General features: G+C 33.4%; 1 protein-coding gene across 1 annotated transcript; it reads left to right on the top strand.

The window, feature by feature from the left end:
• The first annotated feature begins 1,998 nt into the window (after window positions 1–1,998).
• Window positions 1,999–18,843, top strand: LOC129000084 (clavesin-1-like). Its single transcript, XM_054426962.1, has 7 exons — window positions 1,999–2,242; window positions 5,313–5,404; window positions 8,682–8,838; window positions 10,707–10,900; window positions 15,420–15,530; window positions 16,983–17,133; window positions 18,027–18,843. Exons 1-7 carry the CDS (start codon window positions 2,038–2,040, stop codon window positions 18,056–18,058), a joined length of 942 nt encoding a protein of 313 aa, XP_054282937.1. The 5' UTR covers window positions 1,999–2,037; the 3' UTR covers window positions 18,059–18,843.
• The last annotated feature ends 359 nt before the right edge of the window (window positions 18,844–19,202 follow it).

Below are 19,202 nucleotides of genomic sequence, written 5' to 3'. Positions count from 1 at the left end.
AGGCAAGCATGTTTCTTTAAAATCTTTTTTCTCAGCTCGTGTGCATCGCAGGGAAAATCTACGTATACTGACTGTTGTAAAGATATTTTCCTGTAGATGTGCAGAATCCTTTTATAAAATAGGCTAAAAAATAAGCACAGACATTAATTTTAAATTTCAAAGAAATTAACATGGGGGGTGACGAAAAAAACAAAATATAACCAGAAAATCAAAACAAATGGAAGAAATTCCAATCACAAGTTTATTAATGTTAATGTTGTGTCGTGGGGTAAAATAGAGATGTCTGTACATTACATATTTTTGGTCGAGTTTTCGACCACTGGACGACCTCTAGTGCTTATAAATTGACAAAACTAGTGGAAATACAAAATACAATATAACAAAGAAACCTCGGTATTTTTTGTACGAATGTTAAAAAAAAATATATGCACAGACAAAACCTAGGACTGTACATGGCTAAACAATGCTAATACAATGCCCCTTTCAAGTCAATGAAACTTTTTACTACGAAATGATAATGGCGTCTTTGTCTGTTATCTTAAAACTCGCCAAAAGAAAAATTAAAACAAAAAATCTTAGATAAGTACTAAAAGTCTATTGACCTTACGAGCCAAAATGATTTTTATTTGTTTTCTAATGTTACTCGTGAATGCCTTTATTGATTTGCCTAATTTCCTATCCTGTGTTCAAGCGCATGATTAACATAATCTGTTACTGCAATTAATTGTCCCAACGCAATCATAATTTTTATACAGGGTGTTTCAGACCTGTTTACCAATATGTTACCACCTGTTTCTAGGTTAAAATCTGTTGCTAATTTCAGAATATCACAAACAAACTTTACGAGAGTCTCAAATCATTTGTAGAATCGCCATTTTGTCTTTCCAAATAGTATCATAGGCTACTTGTTATAAACTGATTAATTTATCGATACTTCTTTATAAATTCAGTTGTAATCAAGATTCTTATAGTAAAAAAATCATAAAAATCCCTAGCTTAAAAACTATAAATTATTTCTTAATATAATTCCCAAATAAACACATTTATTTGACTAAAAAAATAAGGCACAGTTTCTAAATAATGTGAACAAACTAAATTTGTATTAAATCATCCCTAATAAATGTTTAAAAAAATCTGTTTCTTAATATTAGTTTTTAATCAGTTGTTTATTTATTTTTTATATTTTGTTTTGATTATTATTTAGAATCATTTATTCAAATTTACCCGTGCTAAGCTTGTATTCATTGGCAACTCTCAGTGTTAAGTAATTCCTGGTTACTATGTACTAAATAATTGATTTGAATTTTTAACAGGTAAACGTTATAAGTTGAAAATATACCTTAGAAAATGCAGTGATAGGCCTAAATATTTGTCATAATTAATGTTGCTATCTAACAAAGTTATAGATTGTTCATTCACTAGACCAAGGTTTGGACAATCCTCTGAAAAAATTTAAAAACCTAGTAAAACACATAAAGTAACAAAAATAACACAACTAATGTATAATCTAACAGATCATGCGATCATTTTCCATTACAACTAGTAAAACGAAGATGGTAAAACAAGGTTTTCACGACGTTTCAGGATCTGGAATCTGACCCCGTCCTCAGGTGAGACATTTTCTAAAAAAAAATACAAGAAAAGTACACAACTCCAGCCGAAGCTGGGAAAATCAATAAAAGCCACCCACAAACAGTCAAATACAGGTAGAACAAAAATAAAACCTTAAAAGTCCTTAATTTAAACCCTTAGACAAAACACTATGATATGTGGGTCAATGATTCAATGTGTTCTATTAAAAACAAATAGTCCAAAATACCAAGCGCTTACTAATTTACTTATCACCCAGAATTATGCTAGATTTAAGTTACAAGCCGGGTAAACAAACCTATTGGACACTCTGAAATCATGCCATTTCAAGAAACTTAACAAAAATCCCTGTGTAAACAAACGGGTGCTTATCAGTGAGCTGATAAGCTATAAGACGATGCTGCGGAGCGTCGCGGTCAGTCGGTCTGTATCTCCCGGACTCTCACCATGTCTCCCCGCCCTCTAGCCCCCTTGGACAACAACTCCGACATGAGGATGAGGTGTGCTGCAAACATGTCGGGGGTGGACCCTAGGTTCCGGATACAGACGGAGCCGCTGGACCAGGAGGCGCAGAGGGTAGCGGAACAGCAGCTGCGCGAGACCCCGGCCAGGGTGCGCGAGGCTACAGAGCAACTCAGGAGTCTGATGAGAGGTTAGTCGAACAAAAAGTATACAGTCATGTAGTAAAAGTTCCTAGTTAAATTCTATGCAGTGTTTAAATTTCAACCACAGTAACCTGACTAAATACATTTACCTAAAAAAATCTTGTAACAACAGTAGCGGCAAAACGCACCCGCTTCCATTAGGAGATTAACGTAATCTGCAGGGTGTTACAAAAATCATAGAGCGCTACTAATCATTGAATGTGGCACAACAAATAAAAATCTAAATTTTTTTAATTCCTAATTCCATCCATAGTCAATGTTTTTATCCAACTGTTTTCCTGTTTCCATTACTAGTACATTCCCATAATCTGCAGGGTGTGCCATACAGTTCAGTGGGCAACATAAAAAATGTACAGCAGTAAAAAAAAAAAAAAAAAAAAAAAAAATGTATGTATGTATGTGTATGTATGTATGTATGTATGTGTGTGTATGTATGTGAAATGTATGTATGTGCAGTGTTGTATCAAAATGTAACAATAAGTCGAAAAAGTTTGGTAAAATTCGTTCTATTTCGGATTAATTTAGCAGTAATTTGCCACTTTGTATTAAGATAATTTAGGAAACCTATAAGGATGTTTATACACTTGGCAAATATCGTAATGTAGATATTTCGGTGTACAAATTACTAAACATATTCTTCAAACTAAAATTTTTAAAATCTTGAAAGTCCTGAACATTTGAAACTCAGGAAAATCTGGATAAAAGTGACTAATTGTAGGCTATATGTCAGTTATTAAATAACGTAAAAAATTACGCAATTCAGTAAAAAACAAAAACAAAACAAAAAATACCGAGCTACGTTAAACAATTCGTAAAAAATCAAAGAAGAAATCTCATTGTTAATCGTTTTAAGGGATAGAATGTAACCGATAGGGTTCGATCCGCCGGCTGTTACCACGTAAACATGGTACAAAAAAGAACCTCGTGGCATTATTAAAGTGTTTGTCGAGTTGAAATGAACTGTAAAATATCCACAAAGATCCAAACTATGCACTGGATGAACTGAAACTTCGTAACTGTTTCTTTAAGTATTTACAAAATCATTTTGAAAATCCGTAAATTAGTCTTTTTCGCATGTGATTTAGCTTCTAAATAATAATTAACACTAGGCGAAACCCGTCGAAATCGACGGTTACTTTCAAGGCTTACGTTAATTAACGGAATAAAAATATCTTGAACTGAACGGGTAGAACCCTCTTAAGAATAAAACTTTTAATAAACCACTGCGTTATGGAAGCGGTAAGAGGATAAGAAAGAAAGTGCGTCAGGGTAGATGTCATTTTCCAGGTGACTTGAGCAATAAAGATATGTTGTGAGAAAATGTTTTCTGGGTAATTTGTAGAGATAGGTAGGCCTAAAATACTTATTATGTTTAAAACTATTAAAATTAACATCACAAATCTTTTATTTTCATGGTTTTAATTTACACACAAAGATTACAAATGAATGAAATACAATGAATAAGTAAAAAATAAGCTACAGCCTCTTAGCTTTACGAAAACAATTGCTGAGCTGTTTAAAACTACAACTTCATACCAAGTTTTATAAAAGAGGAGTTTTTCAATAACGACAGAATTACTGAATTAATAAGATTTAACACTTTAATCCTTATCCTTATATATAATACGTGAAGGCGATTTCTACGGAACACTACTCCTCCGTTAATAATGGACGGATTTTTACAAACGAGGTGTCAAAATGAAGTATTTTTTTGTGTAGACGCCCCCTTTCACCAATTTCTGTAATAAAAGTCTTCGGGCTTCGCCCCACAGGCAATCAAAATCCCAATGTATTTCTTATGAAGAAAAGACTTTGTTTACTTAAACAGACGAATAATTTGTATTAACTGCAGCTGTTCATAGTAACCACATGATACACACAAGAGCGTTCGTTTTTAGAGTGAGTTCGTTTACAGTATCAATAACTGGAGTAGAGTGATTGATTACATCATCTTGTAGTTGACTCTTTTAAGTAATCGGAAATTGTGACTGTGCCATTGCTCGAATTTAAGCAACAGGTGCACTAGTAGTTTTTATTGGATATATATTTTTTGTTCTTATTAAATTAGGTTAAACTTTGCTCTGTCGTTATGAAACAGTTAGTGTGTGGCTAGTATTTTCCTAAAAGAAGCATTTTAATTTTTAAAACTGTCAAACCGAAACAATGCCTTTTAAAACACAGAGCGATAGTAAAATCAATTGTTTTATTTCGTAACAAAAGAAAAAAAGAAGAAATTGCGCGGTTGGTTGATCCAAGGAGTGACCCAGAACCTTGTTTGCGACACCATTGTTTTCATCAAGAGTTCAACTTATTTATGTCTAAACCTTTGCGCCCGATAAGTCATAAACAGCTGATTTATAACCACAACAATAGACAAGACTCGTTGAATTGATTTAGCTTTATCTAATTGAAAACTGCTTACTGGAGTGATTAATGGGTTTAATAATTAAAAACCTTGGTCGACATTGATTATGTGTTTTTCTGCTATATTATTAGAGATACTGTAATGTTTAGTTATTGTATTTTATTAATCCATTTAATTGATAGGGTTTAGTATATTTTTCAATTTAGCTAGGCGTGTCTTGACAGCGCAGTTTAGTCGATAAAATAATTGTTGAAGCTGGCTAACTTATAGAACTTTTAAACCATAGCTACCGTATTTCTCAGATGTATGGTAAACAAACATACCTATCACGTTAGGGTTTACATTTTGTGTTATATTGACTGCATCTAAAAATAAATAGCCTTTATTTTATTAGCCTTTGGTACATTTCTAATGCACTATGGCTGATTTTGATCTACGATTTAACACTTCTTAAATTCATGTTAATTGTTTCATACCTGAATAAAAATATTTTGTTGAAATTGGCACAACTTTTAGAACTTTTAAACAATATCTATTACTCAGACGTTGTTTGGTAAATAAATATACTTAGGGTATAAACTTTGTATTATATTGGCTGCATGTAAAATAAAATATCCTATAGTGAATTTCCAATGCACTGTGGTTCATTTTGATTAACGATTTTACTTTTAGATTTATTTCAACTGTTTCAGAGGAAGGCAACCTGAATTTCAGAGACGACGATGAAATTCTCCTCATCTTCCTGAGGCCGACCAAGTTTTATCCTGAAAGTGCGCTTGCTTTGGTAAATATTTTTATGCTTGGTTACAGGTCTCTGATTATTTATTAAGGCATGATCTTGCATCCCAAACAACTCCTATGAAATTACATTTAAAATATATGAATACCATTTTCTTTAGATAATGTACGGTTGGATTTTTTAGCTAGAAGCAGTTAAGGTGTGGTGGAATATCTTTGAAGATGAACCTATTTGGCTGTAGTGCGATCAAACTGTCAAATTTTGAGGTTAAATCAAAACAAAACAAACTGGAATGTTGTCAATAATTATGGGCCATGTTTTAAAGAATGCTCATTTGAGAAAGAATGAAATAATTTAGTATATTTCATTGTCACATTGTCCGATTTATTAGCAAATTTCAGTATTTAGGGTACTGAATTTTACAAATCAAACTCGTATCTTGCTTCCTTGGCTTATAGTATAACACGTTCCTGTTTGGTATCTGGTGGTAACTAACTTATCTGATACATTAGTAAACTACAGTATTAGCAATACAATTAGCTGTTTGTTATTTATAATTTAAATGGGTCAAAACGAACTTGAAACCCTCAAATGGTGGCTCCTATATTTTAATTGATATGTTAAGAGATTCAAACGAAACATAAATCATCATTAGGTCTATGTCCCAACAGTTTATCATGTGTATCCCAGTCACAGCAACCACATTATTCTATTAATGATCGACATTAATTATACAAGAAGAATCAATATTTACATATTTGCTCATGTTAATTCATTGTTTTGAAAGCAACCATCACTTATAATTTGGAGACAATTTTTTAATATCAACTTATTCATTATTGATTTGGATTTTTTCCTAAATCACGTCTCTATTTCACGGTACGGTATGCTCAAATGACCAAGTGATTTTATAAAAATAGAGTAAGTTTGAAGTATATTTAACTATTATTAATTATTGTCAATTCTATGAATATGCCAGTTTGTTTGTTTTGGTTTAACCTAAAATTTTTACACGTATGAGCACACTAGCTGGCCCGACAGACGTCGTCCTGTCCTATTGTGGTTTTATGTCACATGCTCGTTCATTTTCAAGATGAGCTCGTTCGCATGGCTCAATCACGTCCTGGTTGAAGTTCGTTCGCTACGCTCACTCATCTTTAGGTTGAAGCTCGTTCGCTACACTAACTCGCCTCCAGGTTGAAGTTCGTTCGCTACGCTCACTCACATTTTGGTTGCAAATTAGCTATTCTCATAACTTAAAAATACCCCCGCCGCAGCAAACCTGCAGACTAAGCGAATTTCCATTTGACTGAGTGGATTTACACTGAAATGTCTACTTTAAAATATAACATTTATTCTTGATTTAAATAGAATTAGTTTAACAAGTACTTAGGTTTGCTCCATCAGGGAGGGTAAAACTGTTTTTTTTTTTTTGTAAAATGTGAATAGTTAGTAAGAAATAAAAACATTTTCCAAATTTGATCAAAATATGTTCACAAACAAGCAAACTACAACAGTTTACTTATTCTCCATAAGAATAACATGGGAATTTTAAATTTACAATTTTTTGGAATTTTCTCCGTAACCATTAGGCGCATAATAACGCTTCAATATACTAAATTGTTTGTTTTTTTAAGCTCTACAAAATGGTTTGGAAAGAAATTGCTAAATTTTATGTTTTTCGGGTCAAAAATGGGAAAAACCTATTTTTATTCCATAAAACCCCCCGTAAACCCCCGTTCCCATGGTCCGATCATGCTGGATCGCGAACTCGTTCGAATAAACGTACGTTTACACGTTTGTACCAAATTTCATCAAAATCGGATCATTTTTGCTCGAGTTATCGTGCTGACGGACACACACACACACACACACACATATATATATATATATATATATATATGAATTTGAAAGGATGGTGTTTTTGGCCTCTAGGGACCTCAAAACGAAAAAAAATCGGTCCCGCGTCCAGGTCTTACCATGAGTACTACGGTAATAGCTTATTCCCTATATGGGAAATTCGCTAAAATATAGTGCTGCACCCTGTTGGTAAACCTATTAAATTTTTAATGTTATTGAACATCACAGAATCAGATAGTTTAGTTGAACCAGCTGTTAAGATTCTTTAATTCCATTTAAATATGAGTACTCATAAGGTTAACATGGGAAACTCCAGAGCCACTGGGGCGGAGCCCTTTTGACGGATCTGCACCAAACTTCACACAAACCATCCTTGAATAATGCTTAATAATGCCTGAAATCTTCATTACAATCTGTCGAGCGGTTTTGGAGTCCATAAAGGACAAACATACAAACAAACATACATTGGATTTTATAGATATAGTTGATCGCACTACAGCCAAATAGGTTCATCTTCAAAGATATTCCACCACACCTTAAATTCTTCTAGTTAAAAAAATCCAACTGTACAGCAAGTAGACTTTTCAGCCTAATGAAAAATAGGCCCTTTTGTGTATGTTAAGTTTTACATTTCACGTTTGGTATGCAACAATTGATTCAAATTAAATATTTCTCTTTTATTTTAGGGCAGAGAATTTATTTTTGGTATGCACTATTTCCGTTTAAATGCCGAAAGAGTAATTCACAAGGATAGATCTATTTGGTTTTAATTTTGAAGTTAGTAATAACTTCTAATAATAACCTCTAAGTGAAGAGAACATGTCAACAAAATAAAAAGATGCTGAACGTAAACAAGCAATGATATTGTCTTTAGCTAATCCTTAAGAGGGTTCCCTACCCCCATTGAAAAACGTCAGAAAACCGCTTCGCGCGGTATCATATAGCGATTCTAGTTTTAACATTTAAATTGTGAACCAAACACCATTTTGTACATAAAGAGTGGTTATACTAAGTTTGCTTTTTAAAAAATGTCTATGCTTACGCAATCAAGGGCAACGACTTGTCAAAGTTAGTGAACTTTAACTGTAAAGTTCACTAACTTTGACAAGTCGTTGCCCTTGATTGCGTAAGCATAGACATTTTTTAAAAAGCAAACTTAGTATAACCACTCTTTATGTACAAAATGGTGTTTGGTTCACAATTTAAATGTTAAAACTAGAATCGCTATATGATACCGCGCGAAGTGGTTTTCTGACGTTTTTCAATGGGGGTAGGGAACCCTCTTAAGAGTGGTGGTGGTGGTGGTTAAGGGAAGTTGTGTAATGTGTATGTTATAAATGGAAGGTGGTTTAGTTATACCTTGGACAAAACATACTCATTGTGTTGGTAGTCTAAGGTTATACTTGTTCTGTTCTGCGCATAACCAAACAATCAGTTTCAACCACATCTTGTCTGTTATCAGATGAAGAGGGTGGCGCAGTTCAAGGAGAAGAACTCCAACATTCTGTCCGAACTCTCGTCGTCCTCCGAGAGGGAAGCTCTACAGAAGTCTAGGGTAGTGAACGTCCTGACTGACCGAGACCATCTGGGCAGGAGAATACTGGTGGCCAACGTAGGAGGTGAGCACATCATACAAGAGTAACGTTGGACCATAAATTAATTGAAAAGTGTATTTCATCACTAGGGCGTGAAGTGACTCTTTTCGACCCGAGCTCCAGTTTCACGACCAAAGGTTGAAAAGACATTTTTTCTCTGTGTATGTATATTTTTCGTCTTATTGCTAAGACAGAAAACGAAAATACTTTTCATATAAGGATAACCTCTCAAAACAATCTCCAATTTGTTTTCAATTTTGCGAATAATCAGCTGTTTAATAAGTGATATATGCTGTTTACAATCATCACTAATGCTAGAATATTTAAAATCAATGAACAGTTTCTTCTCTTGTTTACTATCTGACTGTGATTAAACATTCAACTAAAGTATCACCTGTTATTAAATTGCAGTTCACATTAAAAACTGCATAAAGAAAGTTTGGCAGCATCACTGGATCTTTAACAGTGAACCCTAGAAATAAATTAAACGCTAGAAGGGTGAAGCCCTGAATGCAATCCTTTTTACCCACCATTCATTACTCTACTAGATCATAAGCTTTAAAATGACACCTAAGTCGTAAAAATCGGTTTAGTACGACAAAAAAGGGGAGTAACAGAGAAACCCCTTGTACGAAGTAAATAGATAAGACCAGTTTTGAACAAAAAGTTTGTTAATTTAATCTAGTGGATACAATGATTGTTTCCGGGCTACACGCACTGACCCTCTAATTAATTCTCGGTATAGATACAACTGACACCCAATAAACCAATCATATATCGAGGAGTTTTGTTGCTAATTCTGGGAACATCACTTTCATAACACTTTGTTAGACAAAGGGGCTCCTAGCCAAGGTCAAATACGAGACCTCCGTTATCAATTAAACTTTGGTTTTTCAATTTGTGTGGAATCGATGGCAGAACGTTCTCACTTTGTTCCCTTATCCGTAGGATATCTGGTGAACTTGGACTTGGCCTGTAGGAAATGCATAAATCAATGTGTTATCAATTTAATTAAATTAATTAAATTGATGCGTCGCGTCGCAGTAAAAGATTTATCAAAGAAAGTTTGCATTCACGGATTTAGACTGTGATCTTTGTGGGTGCAGAAATTTGCACTTTGGTGTAAAAGTACAGTTTTGAAATAAAATAAAATCTCGATGTGTGTTTTCGAAGGTTATTTACGTGAAATGTTAGCAAAATGTTATGTAAAATAGAAATTACTGTAGTATAGAACAATTTTAGAGTGGATATTAAAATTGTAAGAAATCTACGTACTAAATATTATTTTGAGTTCAATGCATGGGTAAATTAATCCATGGTTCTATTAGTACTATACCTGTGCACAATTTTTAGATATAGCTGTATGATAGCGAAAATTAAAAATACCAGTGTGGCGTGAATATTATTTCAACTACTGTATTAACACATGCCTGTTGAGGGAAATACAGCCTACCAACTTTCCAACATCATTACAATTGACACATTTTGGTAATTTCCTTATCGTCTGTCATTACAAAATGAAATTCAAATACTGAGTATGAATTCAATAAAAAAATCACTAGTCTCTAATTTCTAAACGGACAGCCACAGGCGTTTCAAATGCTAGCTTTAGCATGGAGTATAGGTTCTGTATGGTACTCTAAATGGACGGTAAAAGACCGTCAGCTGTGCTGCGGTTCCCATAGGTTCTGGCGCACACCGCTGGGAGTGCCATGAAGTTACGGCCTAACGCTATGTAACTATACGGCTCCCAGTGGTGTGTGCCAGAACCTATGGTAACCACTGCACGGTGGTAAAACCTAACTCATTGAAAGCAAAATTTAATTCTTTTAACAAATGTAAATTGCTTAGTGGTTTATCTGGTCATGTAAAGTTGAAATGTTTCTCCTTAGCTGCCTGGGACACGAACATCCTGAGCTCCGACGCACTGTTCCGTCTGTTCTACATGATCCATCTGGCAGCCATCTTGGAGCCCGAGACACAAGTTCGAGGGGTCGTAGTCATCTTGGACTTTGAGAACTTGGGAATGAAGCAGATCGCAGCGATGAGCCCATCATTCTCATACAACCTGCTGACTTTCATACAGGTAACAATTATACAGTATTGTAATATCAACGTAAAAATATTATAATTTTAAATTTATTCTGAGATTAGTGTTATAATCTTTACTAGGCTACACAGGGTCTTCTATACATTGTGAATAACCCCACTTTTATAGCAATTTTATTAAAATTACCTTTCCCTATAATTGAGCAACTCTCTCTCTTTTAAATGATGAAATGTTTGTTAACCATTAAGAAACCCTTACGTCAAGCTCGTAAGAGATAAAAGTACAAGCTGGTATATTACTGGTTGGTTTTGATTTTTTAAATACAAACTCCTATTTAGGGGTGGATGAGTGAATGATGAAATTCAAAATCATGTTGAAATGTGCGTGACATCACCCTGGTCGCGTACTAAAGGATATTTAAAAACTTTATAGCCATAAAAAGAACAAAAGTGATGGAACGTAAAGTTTCAGTTAAATTAAGGTCTAACATTTCTTGTCATAGCTTTTTGAAAATCTGTCGTATCAAAATCGGATTTGTAGCATTAATTTACTTTTTTTTAAGTTCTTTAATGATGTGCTACTTGATAGTGGTTGCCATTTAAATATTTTAAACTACCCCCAGCAACCCCTTTTTGGAGGAGGGGGTGAATTTTAAAATACCACTGAAACGTACTTAACATTACCCTCGTGTATCAAAGCTCGTTTGATTATATACTAAAATTGGTGCTTGTCCAAACCTTGGGGTGGATTTTTACTCACAGGCAACTTAAATCACAACTGTACTTACATAGATACATTTAGTTTCCACCCTACGACCAACTGAGCAAATCGGCCACGTGTGACAGGCACTTGACAAGCATATAATAATTTTACACAAAATTGGTCAAGTCTACGCGCAAATGAAGGTGCAATTAGTCATCAAATTTATTTCTAGCAATCAAAAGTTTAGTCAGAGCAGAACCGCATCCCAGTCTATAACAGCACGACCAGTCATGACTTGACTGCGTGCTTATCACAGGACTTTGGTCAGTTCGTCAGCCGATCGCTGATACAGCTCTGTGTTCATCCACAAGCCAATCTGCGAATGACGTAGCAGGATTCGGCCTAGTTATCGCTATTCAAAATTGGATTATCATCGGGTATCTGCTGATTTTGGGTAGCAAATGGTGTCTTTCGGGAGCCAAAATAAAATAATACTAAAATAAATAAATATAAACGAAATTCAAGAAATTGTATTTGTCAATTGGTTGTTTTTGAACAAATTTATAAAGTAACAGTTAGTTAACATCCACAACCAAACCTTATACAAAAAAGAAACTTAAAATGAGTGCTTTATGTTTACATCGAAATAAAAATGGCTTAATTGATTTGAAGATCAATATAACACAAGAAACAAGTGGATTAATTAGTATCTTATCATCTGTACCTAATTGGCATGGACAAAAATAGTTCAATATAGACCGTCAGCCGTGCTGCGGTTACCATAGGTTCTGGCGCACACCGCTGGGAGCGCCATCTAGTTACGGCGTACAGCACGTTCTTTAACTTGGACAACGTAACCCGTTTAGATTTCTGATCTCGGTCCTCAATAGGCGTAGATTAACAATAAAACATACTGAAATGTTATGTATCCTAAGTTAAAAAAATGGATAATTCTTTTAATTTTTTGGTAAAAAAAACTACCACAGACTTTATCTTTTTTTTGGAAAGATTAAATCAATATTTACCACTAAGTAAAAAAAATTGTTTCTGGTCGTTAATCGAGAATAAAATTGAAGGTAACACGTTGTAATGCATTTATAATAAGTTTTTAGTTAGCTATATAAAAAAAAAAACTACCACAGTCTCTTTATCGAGAATTAACGCCGTGACAATATTAGTTTGCTAATGTTAATTTTCTTCCCTTTAATCAAATATTTTTTTGTAATTATATACTCAAGAGTATGCGAACATTAATTTTAAAATATATACCATAAAAATCATATTGATTAAAAGGTCGACCCATTTGCTATGAGTCTTTAGACAACTCATACCTCCCAATAATACGTTGTAAGATTTTAAAAGGTTAAAATCACAAACAATTTAACACTGCAAAATTCTTTCAAAGAAAACGGTTCACAATTAAATTGAAAACTAAGTCAAACACGGTTTGCACCAGCACAACTTTAACACAAGGTTATCTCGTGTTGGCGCAAAAAGTGCGCTCGTAGCGTGAAATTCGCGTAATTAGCACCAAGGGTCGGCGCAAGGCGGGTTATCTAAGGTTCAAACGTCTTTGAAACTCACACAAAGTCTCTTTGTCGTGCAATTGAGAAATAATCTTACTGAATACAAAGCTAAAAGTATAATTTTACAGGTACTTTTTAGCAGAAACTCATTTATGTTTTTTAAAAATTGATTACTATAGCTTTGTGATAATATATGTAACATGAAACGAGATTTAAGCGTGTAATAAAAAAAAAATATTCTTCAAGAATTTGCTAAAAACGGGCCTTATTGCTACAAGTATAAACATGCTGTCAGTGGTATAGGGTTTCAAGCTCGTTAGAAATCGGATGCATAATTTAAATTACCATATATTATGATCTAGAAACTAAAATGAAAAAGTTAATTATCATTTCTCGGAGTTTAAATTACAACTAGATTCTACTGAAGAATCTGATTCTGAACTGTGTCTTATCATATAAAAAAAAAAAAAAAAATTAAATATAGACCATATGTACTCTTTGATAATTTAATTGAACAGCTGATTTTACAAATATGTTTGTTTATTTTTGTTCTTTGTTATTGTTTTGATTTTGTAACCAAATACAATGTTTAGTGCTCTCGAGTTTTCAATATTTAATTAGTGATATTATGAACAATACTTGGAGTTAAAATGAATAATATCAAGGAGAAACGTGAATATGAATATTTTAAGATTAGACAGATTTCATTAGGAATAAATCATTAGTTCTGAACACACGCAATATTGAAGTCCAGCTGTTATAAAAGTTGATGGACGGGAGTTCTGGCCGAAAGTCATGGATTCGAATCCCGTAAATCAATACGCATTTTTAAACTACAGTACATAGCAATTTCATAACGTCGTGGTTCGGTTACCTCCCAACAAAAATCTATATTTTGGATAAAGCTCTATTGGAAAATAATACACTTAAAATAAAATGTCAACTAATTCAAATGTTTTGTTTGTTTGTGGTCAGAATGTGTCACATATTAATTTACATAGAACCCTTATCAGATTGTCCGTATTGCTGATAACAGTTTGTGTACATCAATATTGAATGCATTCCGTCTGATTGCAAACAAGTGTTCAACACCTAACTACGCTCAATTAAATATTATTTTTAATTTATTCTTTGTTTATGGAAGAATTAAATAATCAATGAATTCGAGTTAGTAAAAGGTTGAAACAAAAGTTTATGCTAGAAAATTTTAGATAACATAATAAATTATATTTTATAACTTTACAAAGGGGTGTATGCGTGTAGATGGGGTTAATGTGGTGTCATTATTGGCTCATGGAAAATGTGACGTTGCTGGGATAGCCTATCTATTCCAATGACGTCATAGAACAAGATATTCTACGCTCATTTGATTATACAGGGTGAATAAAAAGTCAAGACCCCCCCCCCTCTATTATTTTTCCAAGTAAATATACAGAGATATCCTTTTGGTGGTTGAGCAATCTTAGCAAAAAGTTTCATTTTATCATTTTGAAATTTTTGAGTGTCCCTCTAAAAGGGGGGGGGGATTTGGGGGTCAACTCAAATATTTTAAATGTAAACCCCCTTCAAGTGACACCTCATTTTGAAGTGTTTACAAAAACTTAAAGAATGGTGAAAACTAGAGGTCGCTATCTCTTCTCTATCCAAAATGGTAGCCCGTCAAATGTTGTGGAAAATCAACGGTAAAATTGTTAATTTTGGCTGCCATTTTGGATAGAGAAGAGATAGCGAGCTCTGGTTTTCACCATTCTTTAAGTTTTTGTAAACATTTCAAAATGATGTGTCACTTGAAGGGGGTTTACATTAAACATTTTTGAGTGTCCCCCAAAAGGGGGGATTCGGGGGACAGCTAAAAAAGTTTCAATAGAAACCCCTATCAAGTGACACCTCATTTTGAAGTGTTTAAAAAAACTTAAAGAATGGTGAAAACCAGAGCTCGCTATCTCTTCTCTATCCAAAATGGCAGCCAATATTAACAATTTTACCATTGATTTTCCACAACATTTGACGGGCTACCATATTGGATAGAGAAGAGATAGTGACCTCTAGTTTTCACCATTCTTTAAGTTTTTGTAAACACTTCAAAATGAGGTGTCACTTGAGGGGGTTTACATTTAAAATATTTGAGTTGCCCCCCAAATCCCCCCTTTTGGGGGGACACTCAAAAATTTTAAAATGATAAAATGAAACTTCCTGCTAAGATTGCTCGACCACCAAAAGGATATCTCTGTATATTTACTTAGAAAAATATATGAAGGGGGGTCTTGACTTTTTATTCACCCTGTATTTACGTAGTGTTAAGGTTAACCAGCTCTGTGATTTTACAGGAGGCGATGCCATTGCGTCTAAAAGAGGTGCACATCGTGAAAGAACCATTCCTGTTCAAAGTTGTCTGGAAGCTCTTCAAGCCTTTGGTGAAAGAGAAGCTAAGAAATAGAGTAAGTTACGTCAATTGAATGTAGATATAAGATCTGAACGCACCCCGAATTTAAATTACTGTGTTTTTCTTCAGAAATATTACAATGGATTCCACACAATTTTCACAAAGGTATAGCTTGTCAGTGGCGAAGATGCAACGGATTCTTTTGCTGTGTCCAAAAGCTAGAAATCAAGATTATATTTTCAATTCAGAATTAAATTTATGATTGACATTCAATAGACTTGTGTGCCATTTGATCGACATGTAAATTGTTCGACGAGCCAGTTCATCGACATAAAAAGTTTTCGATCAAGTGGCTTGTTAACAAAATGACTTTTCGGTTAAGTAGTCTACACCTTGTGACACGAGTGGAGGCTTTAATTTTATTAAACAACCTTTGATACTTTAATAATATATTCTACGTAAAAAATGAGGTAACAATATTTTGTTGGCGTTTACAATGTACCTAACATGTTCAACGATGTAAACATGAAGCACATTTCAAAACTCCACACTCATAGAACAAATAGCGGAGTGAAAGAAAACAATTTGCTTATCTTTGTGTGTTTTGTGTCTTGCTAAATTAGCTAAAAATAAAACTGAATACAATGAGTCAGTTTTCTGTATAGTTTCATCGTTTACTCCCAGAAAACCTTTGGTAATACCCGAAAATGAATCACAGTTTTTAAAAGAAACTGACATATACTAAGGCTGAAATAATGGTTTATACTTGCACACTTACTTCTTTTTTAATAGGGATATCAGTAATTTTTTCAGCTTACATTAGGCTCACGATTCTTTACTAAAATATCATGCCACTAAAAATACCAGATATTATTTTGAATAATTATACCGTCTAAAATTCTTAAGAAGGACAACATTTTGCCTCCCATGGTTAATAGGCTAATACGCCTTTCGTGTGTATCATAATGTCATAATTTAATTAATTTTATTATAATGTCATAACATTTACCATGAACTGAAAACGTAAAACAAACCTCCCTAAATTTTGTTCATTGCAGCTTCTGAAAAACTTAAGATGGGTAGAAATCTTGCCTTGGTAAACTGTTTAATGTTGCCACATTCTTCTAAAGTGAAGTTGTTACATCGCCATATATGTACGTGTCATATTGTATCGTGTGTAGACAAGGGGACTTCTAAAAACTTTAAAAGAAATAATTACCATTGGCTTGAAGCTATATGGTAATGAATTCCCTCAATGGATCAAATGCCATGGTGTTAATTTGCAGATCCACCTATTTAAAGAAAGGACACTACTAAGATAAGTACTCCCTTCCCTAATTTATTAACACGAAATAGCGTACAAGGTCAAAGATGAACATTTGGCTTTCAGGTTCGAATTTCTTTTTATTTTAACTTCACAAGCACAAAATATCATGTTTACTTTACAAAAAATGTCTGACTATGATTTAGAAATGTATGAATCACTAACGACAATATTTTTTCTCAGCTGTACATGCACGGGTCCAAGATGGCGTCACTTCACAAGCACCTGGAACCCAAGTGTCTGCCAGAGAACTATGGAGGAACTCTGCCAATGATTGACTACAGCAGTGCGGACTGGTACCCTGCATTGGTTGCCATCGAACCACATCTCAGAGGTAAGGGGGGGAGGTTTGGGGGGGGGTTTAGTTCTTGGGACTTTGGTTTAAGGTATAGATAGTACCATAGATAAAAAATACTCCCATAGCAGATTTATCAATGTTCAAGTTGAAGCCAATCTTATTGTTAGTTCCATCCAGTGCACTGTAGAGATCGTGTTTTTTTACAATAATTTGTTTCTTGTTATTTCGGTATTTTGAAACCTCATCTAGCCAAATAAAACACTCTAATCATAAACAATAACTCGTCTCCTTGTTATATTGCCAAACAGTAAGCACAAATCATTAAATGAACCCTAAAATAATATAAACAATATTTCTTCGACACTAGTGATCAGTGTCCCAAATATGAACTAGATACGAAAAACGAACTTTAAATTTTACAATGATAAGAAGGCTTCTTGTGTTGGTTAGTCGATCATGGTACTTCATAGATTTCCTTAGGAACAGCTTAAAACTTAAATAGGTTAGCTAGAACGAATGAAATAGGGTGAAAAGAGACTTTTTGCCCGTATGATGAACTATATATTTCAAAATATCTTTGTTTTTAATTTTATCGTGTCGAACTATTGGCTAGAATGCAACAATAAGCTACAACCAATCATTCTAAAGCGATTGCTCACAATCAAAGTTTACAACAGTACTTACAAAATCTGACTGTTACTCACTAGGGACTAAAAAGGCTTGTTACTCCTTATACCTTAGACCCGCAACGTATGTATTAAAACAACTGTTTTTGCTGCAGTATGAAATAGAATTTATGGTTATGTGAAAAATTTCAGTGTCACTTTTTAACTAAACAAAAACATTTCAGTGGGTAATTTTTTGTTTTTTAGATCCCTAGTCTGTTACACTACAAGATATATTTATAGTGAAAAATCTATGTTTTTCAGAATGGAACTCATTTGGGTACAGGAGAAACTAACTGCCAGATCACAGAAACCGTCCTAATGGATCAACCTTCAAAAGAATATCTATAATACTACCCAGAAACATATTGTGATAATGGCTTGTGATCTCTCAAAAAACTAACTATAGTATTTACGCCTATAATTGTTAATTTTTATAATTACTGTAATTTGGTAATTGAAAATATTTTTAAAAGAAAAGGCATCATTATTCCGTTGATGTCCGTATTATTATAGTGGAGGGAAGAAGATCTGTAATGAAATAGTCAAACATAAATCTTTTAAAAATTATAGTCTTAGACTTAGTTTATTTTTGAGCGGGTTTGACATCTCGCTTTTCACTGCATTTATTGTTGATTTAGAATTTAAGAAAATTGCTTGTTTTATTCAATTTATGATTGATTTATACCAACTACTGTTGTAAGAAGAATTAATTTTAGTATTTTTATAAGGTTTAAGATAAAGATAAGTGTAAATATATTTATATACTTAGTTGTGTTAAAAATGCATTTAAAGTTTTCGTAGATGTTAGAAACATTACATTTGATTTTAGAATTATCTATTTAGATCAATTTGACTCAGACTTTTTTAAATTTTCTTTTTAATATTTCAACAATTTTAAGACATTGTAGCTTTCATTAACACTTAATTGTTCCTTTTATAGTTTGATAATCTCGTTGCATGTGACATTTCGAATTTACAATGTGATACTTGGTGTTTTATATGTAAGAGATTAGTTTTATACTATTTGTACTCAGTCAATGTAAAACAATAAAAATAAAAATGCACTTAACTACAAAAATGTATTTAATTTATTAGACAAGACATATACAGAGATATACAAGAGAGATATACAAGACATGTATGGGGAAGATATGAACTCCTCCCTTAAATACAGACGTACCTTGCTTAGGTTTTGGTGTTCCAGAATCATGTGATTGCTAAAAAAAATATTATATGGAAGTAGTATCTGTAATCAATACAAATTAATCCTTCATACTATAAAATAGCTTTATAGCTATCCTTTAAAACTACACTTATCATTACGAAAAATAAACGGTAAATAATGAGTGCTATCACGTGCTACTTAGGACCTAAAAAACTATCAATCAATTAGTGATCCAGTTTTTCCAAGCAAAACCACATCAAATTGATTAAAAA

This window comes from Macrosteles quadrilineatus, unplaced genomic scaffold (assembly GCF_028750875.1).
Source record: "Macrosteles quadrilineatus isolate MER2022 unplaced genomic scaffold, UCM_ALF_1.0 Scaffold_8__2_contigs__length_117827958, whole genome shotgun sequence".
NCBI classification, from domain to species: Eukaryota; Metazoa; Arthropoda; class Insecta; order Hemiptera; family Cicadellidae; genus Macrosteles; species Macrosteles quadrilineatus.
This window is presented reverse-complemented; position numbering and strand designations above follow the sequence as displayed.

Excerpts from the sequence above, each read along its gene's own strand:
- LOC129000084 (XM_054426962.1), top strand. The coding sequence starts at position 2,038 with ATGTCTCCCCGCCCTCTAGCCCCCTTGGACAACAACTCCGACATGAGG. Across the intron at positions 5,405-8,681 it reads CTGAAAGTGCGCTTGCTTTG|ATGAAGAGGGTGGCGCAGTT; the intron begins GTAAATATTTTT and ends GTCTGTTATCAG. Across the intron at positions 17,134-18,026 it reads CATCGAACCACATCTCAGAG|AATGGAACTCATTTGGGTAC; the intron begins GTAAGGGGGGGA and ends TATGTTTTTCAG.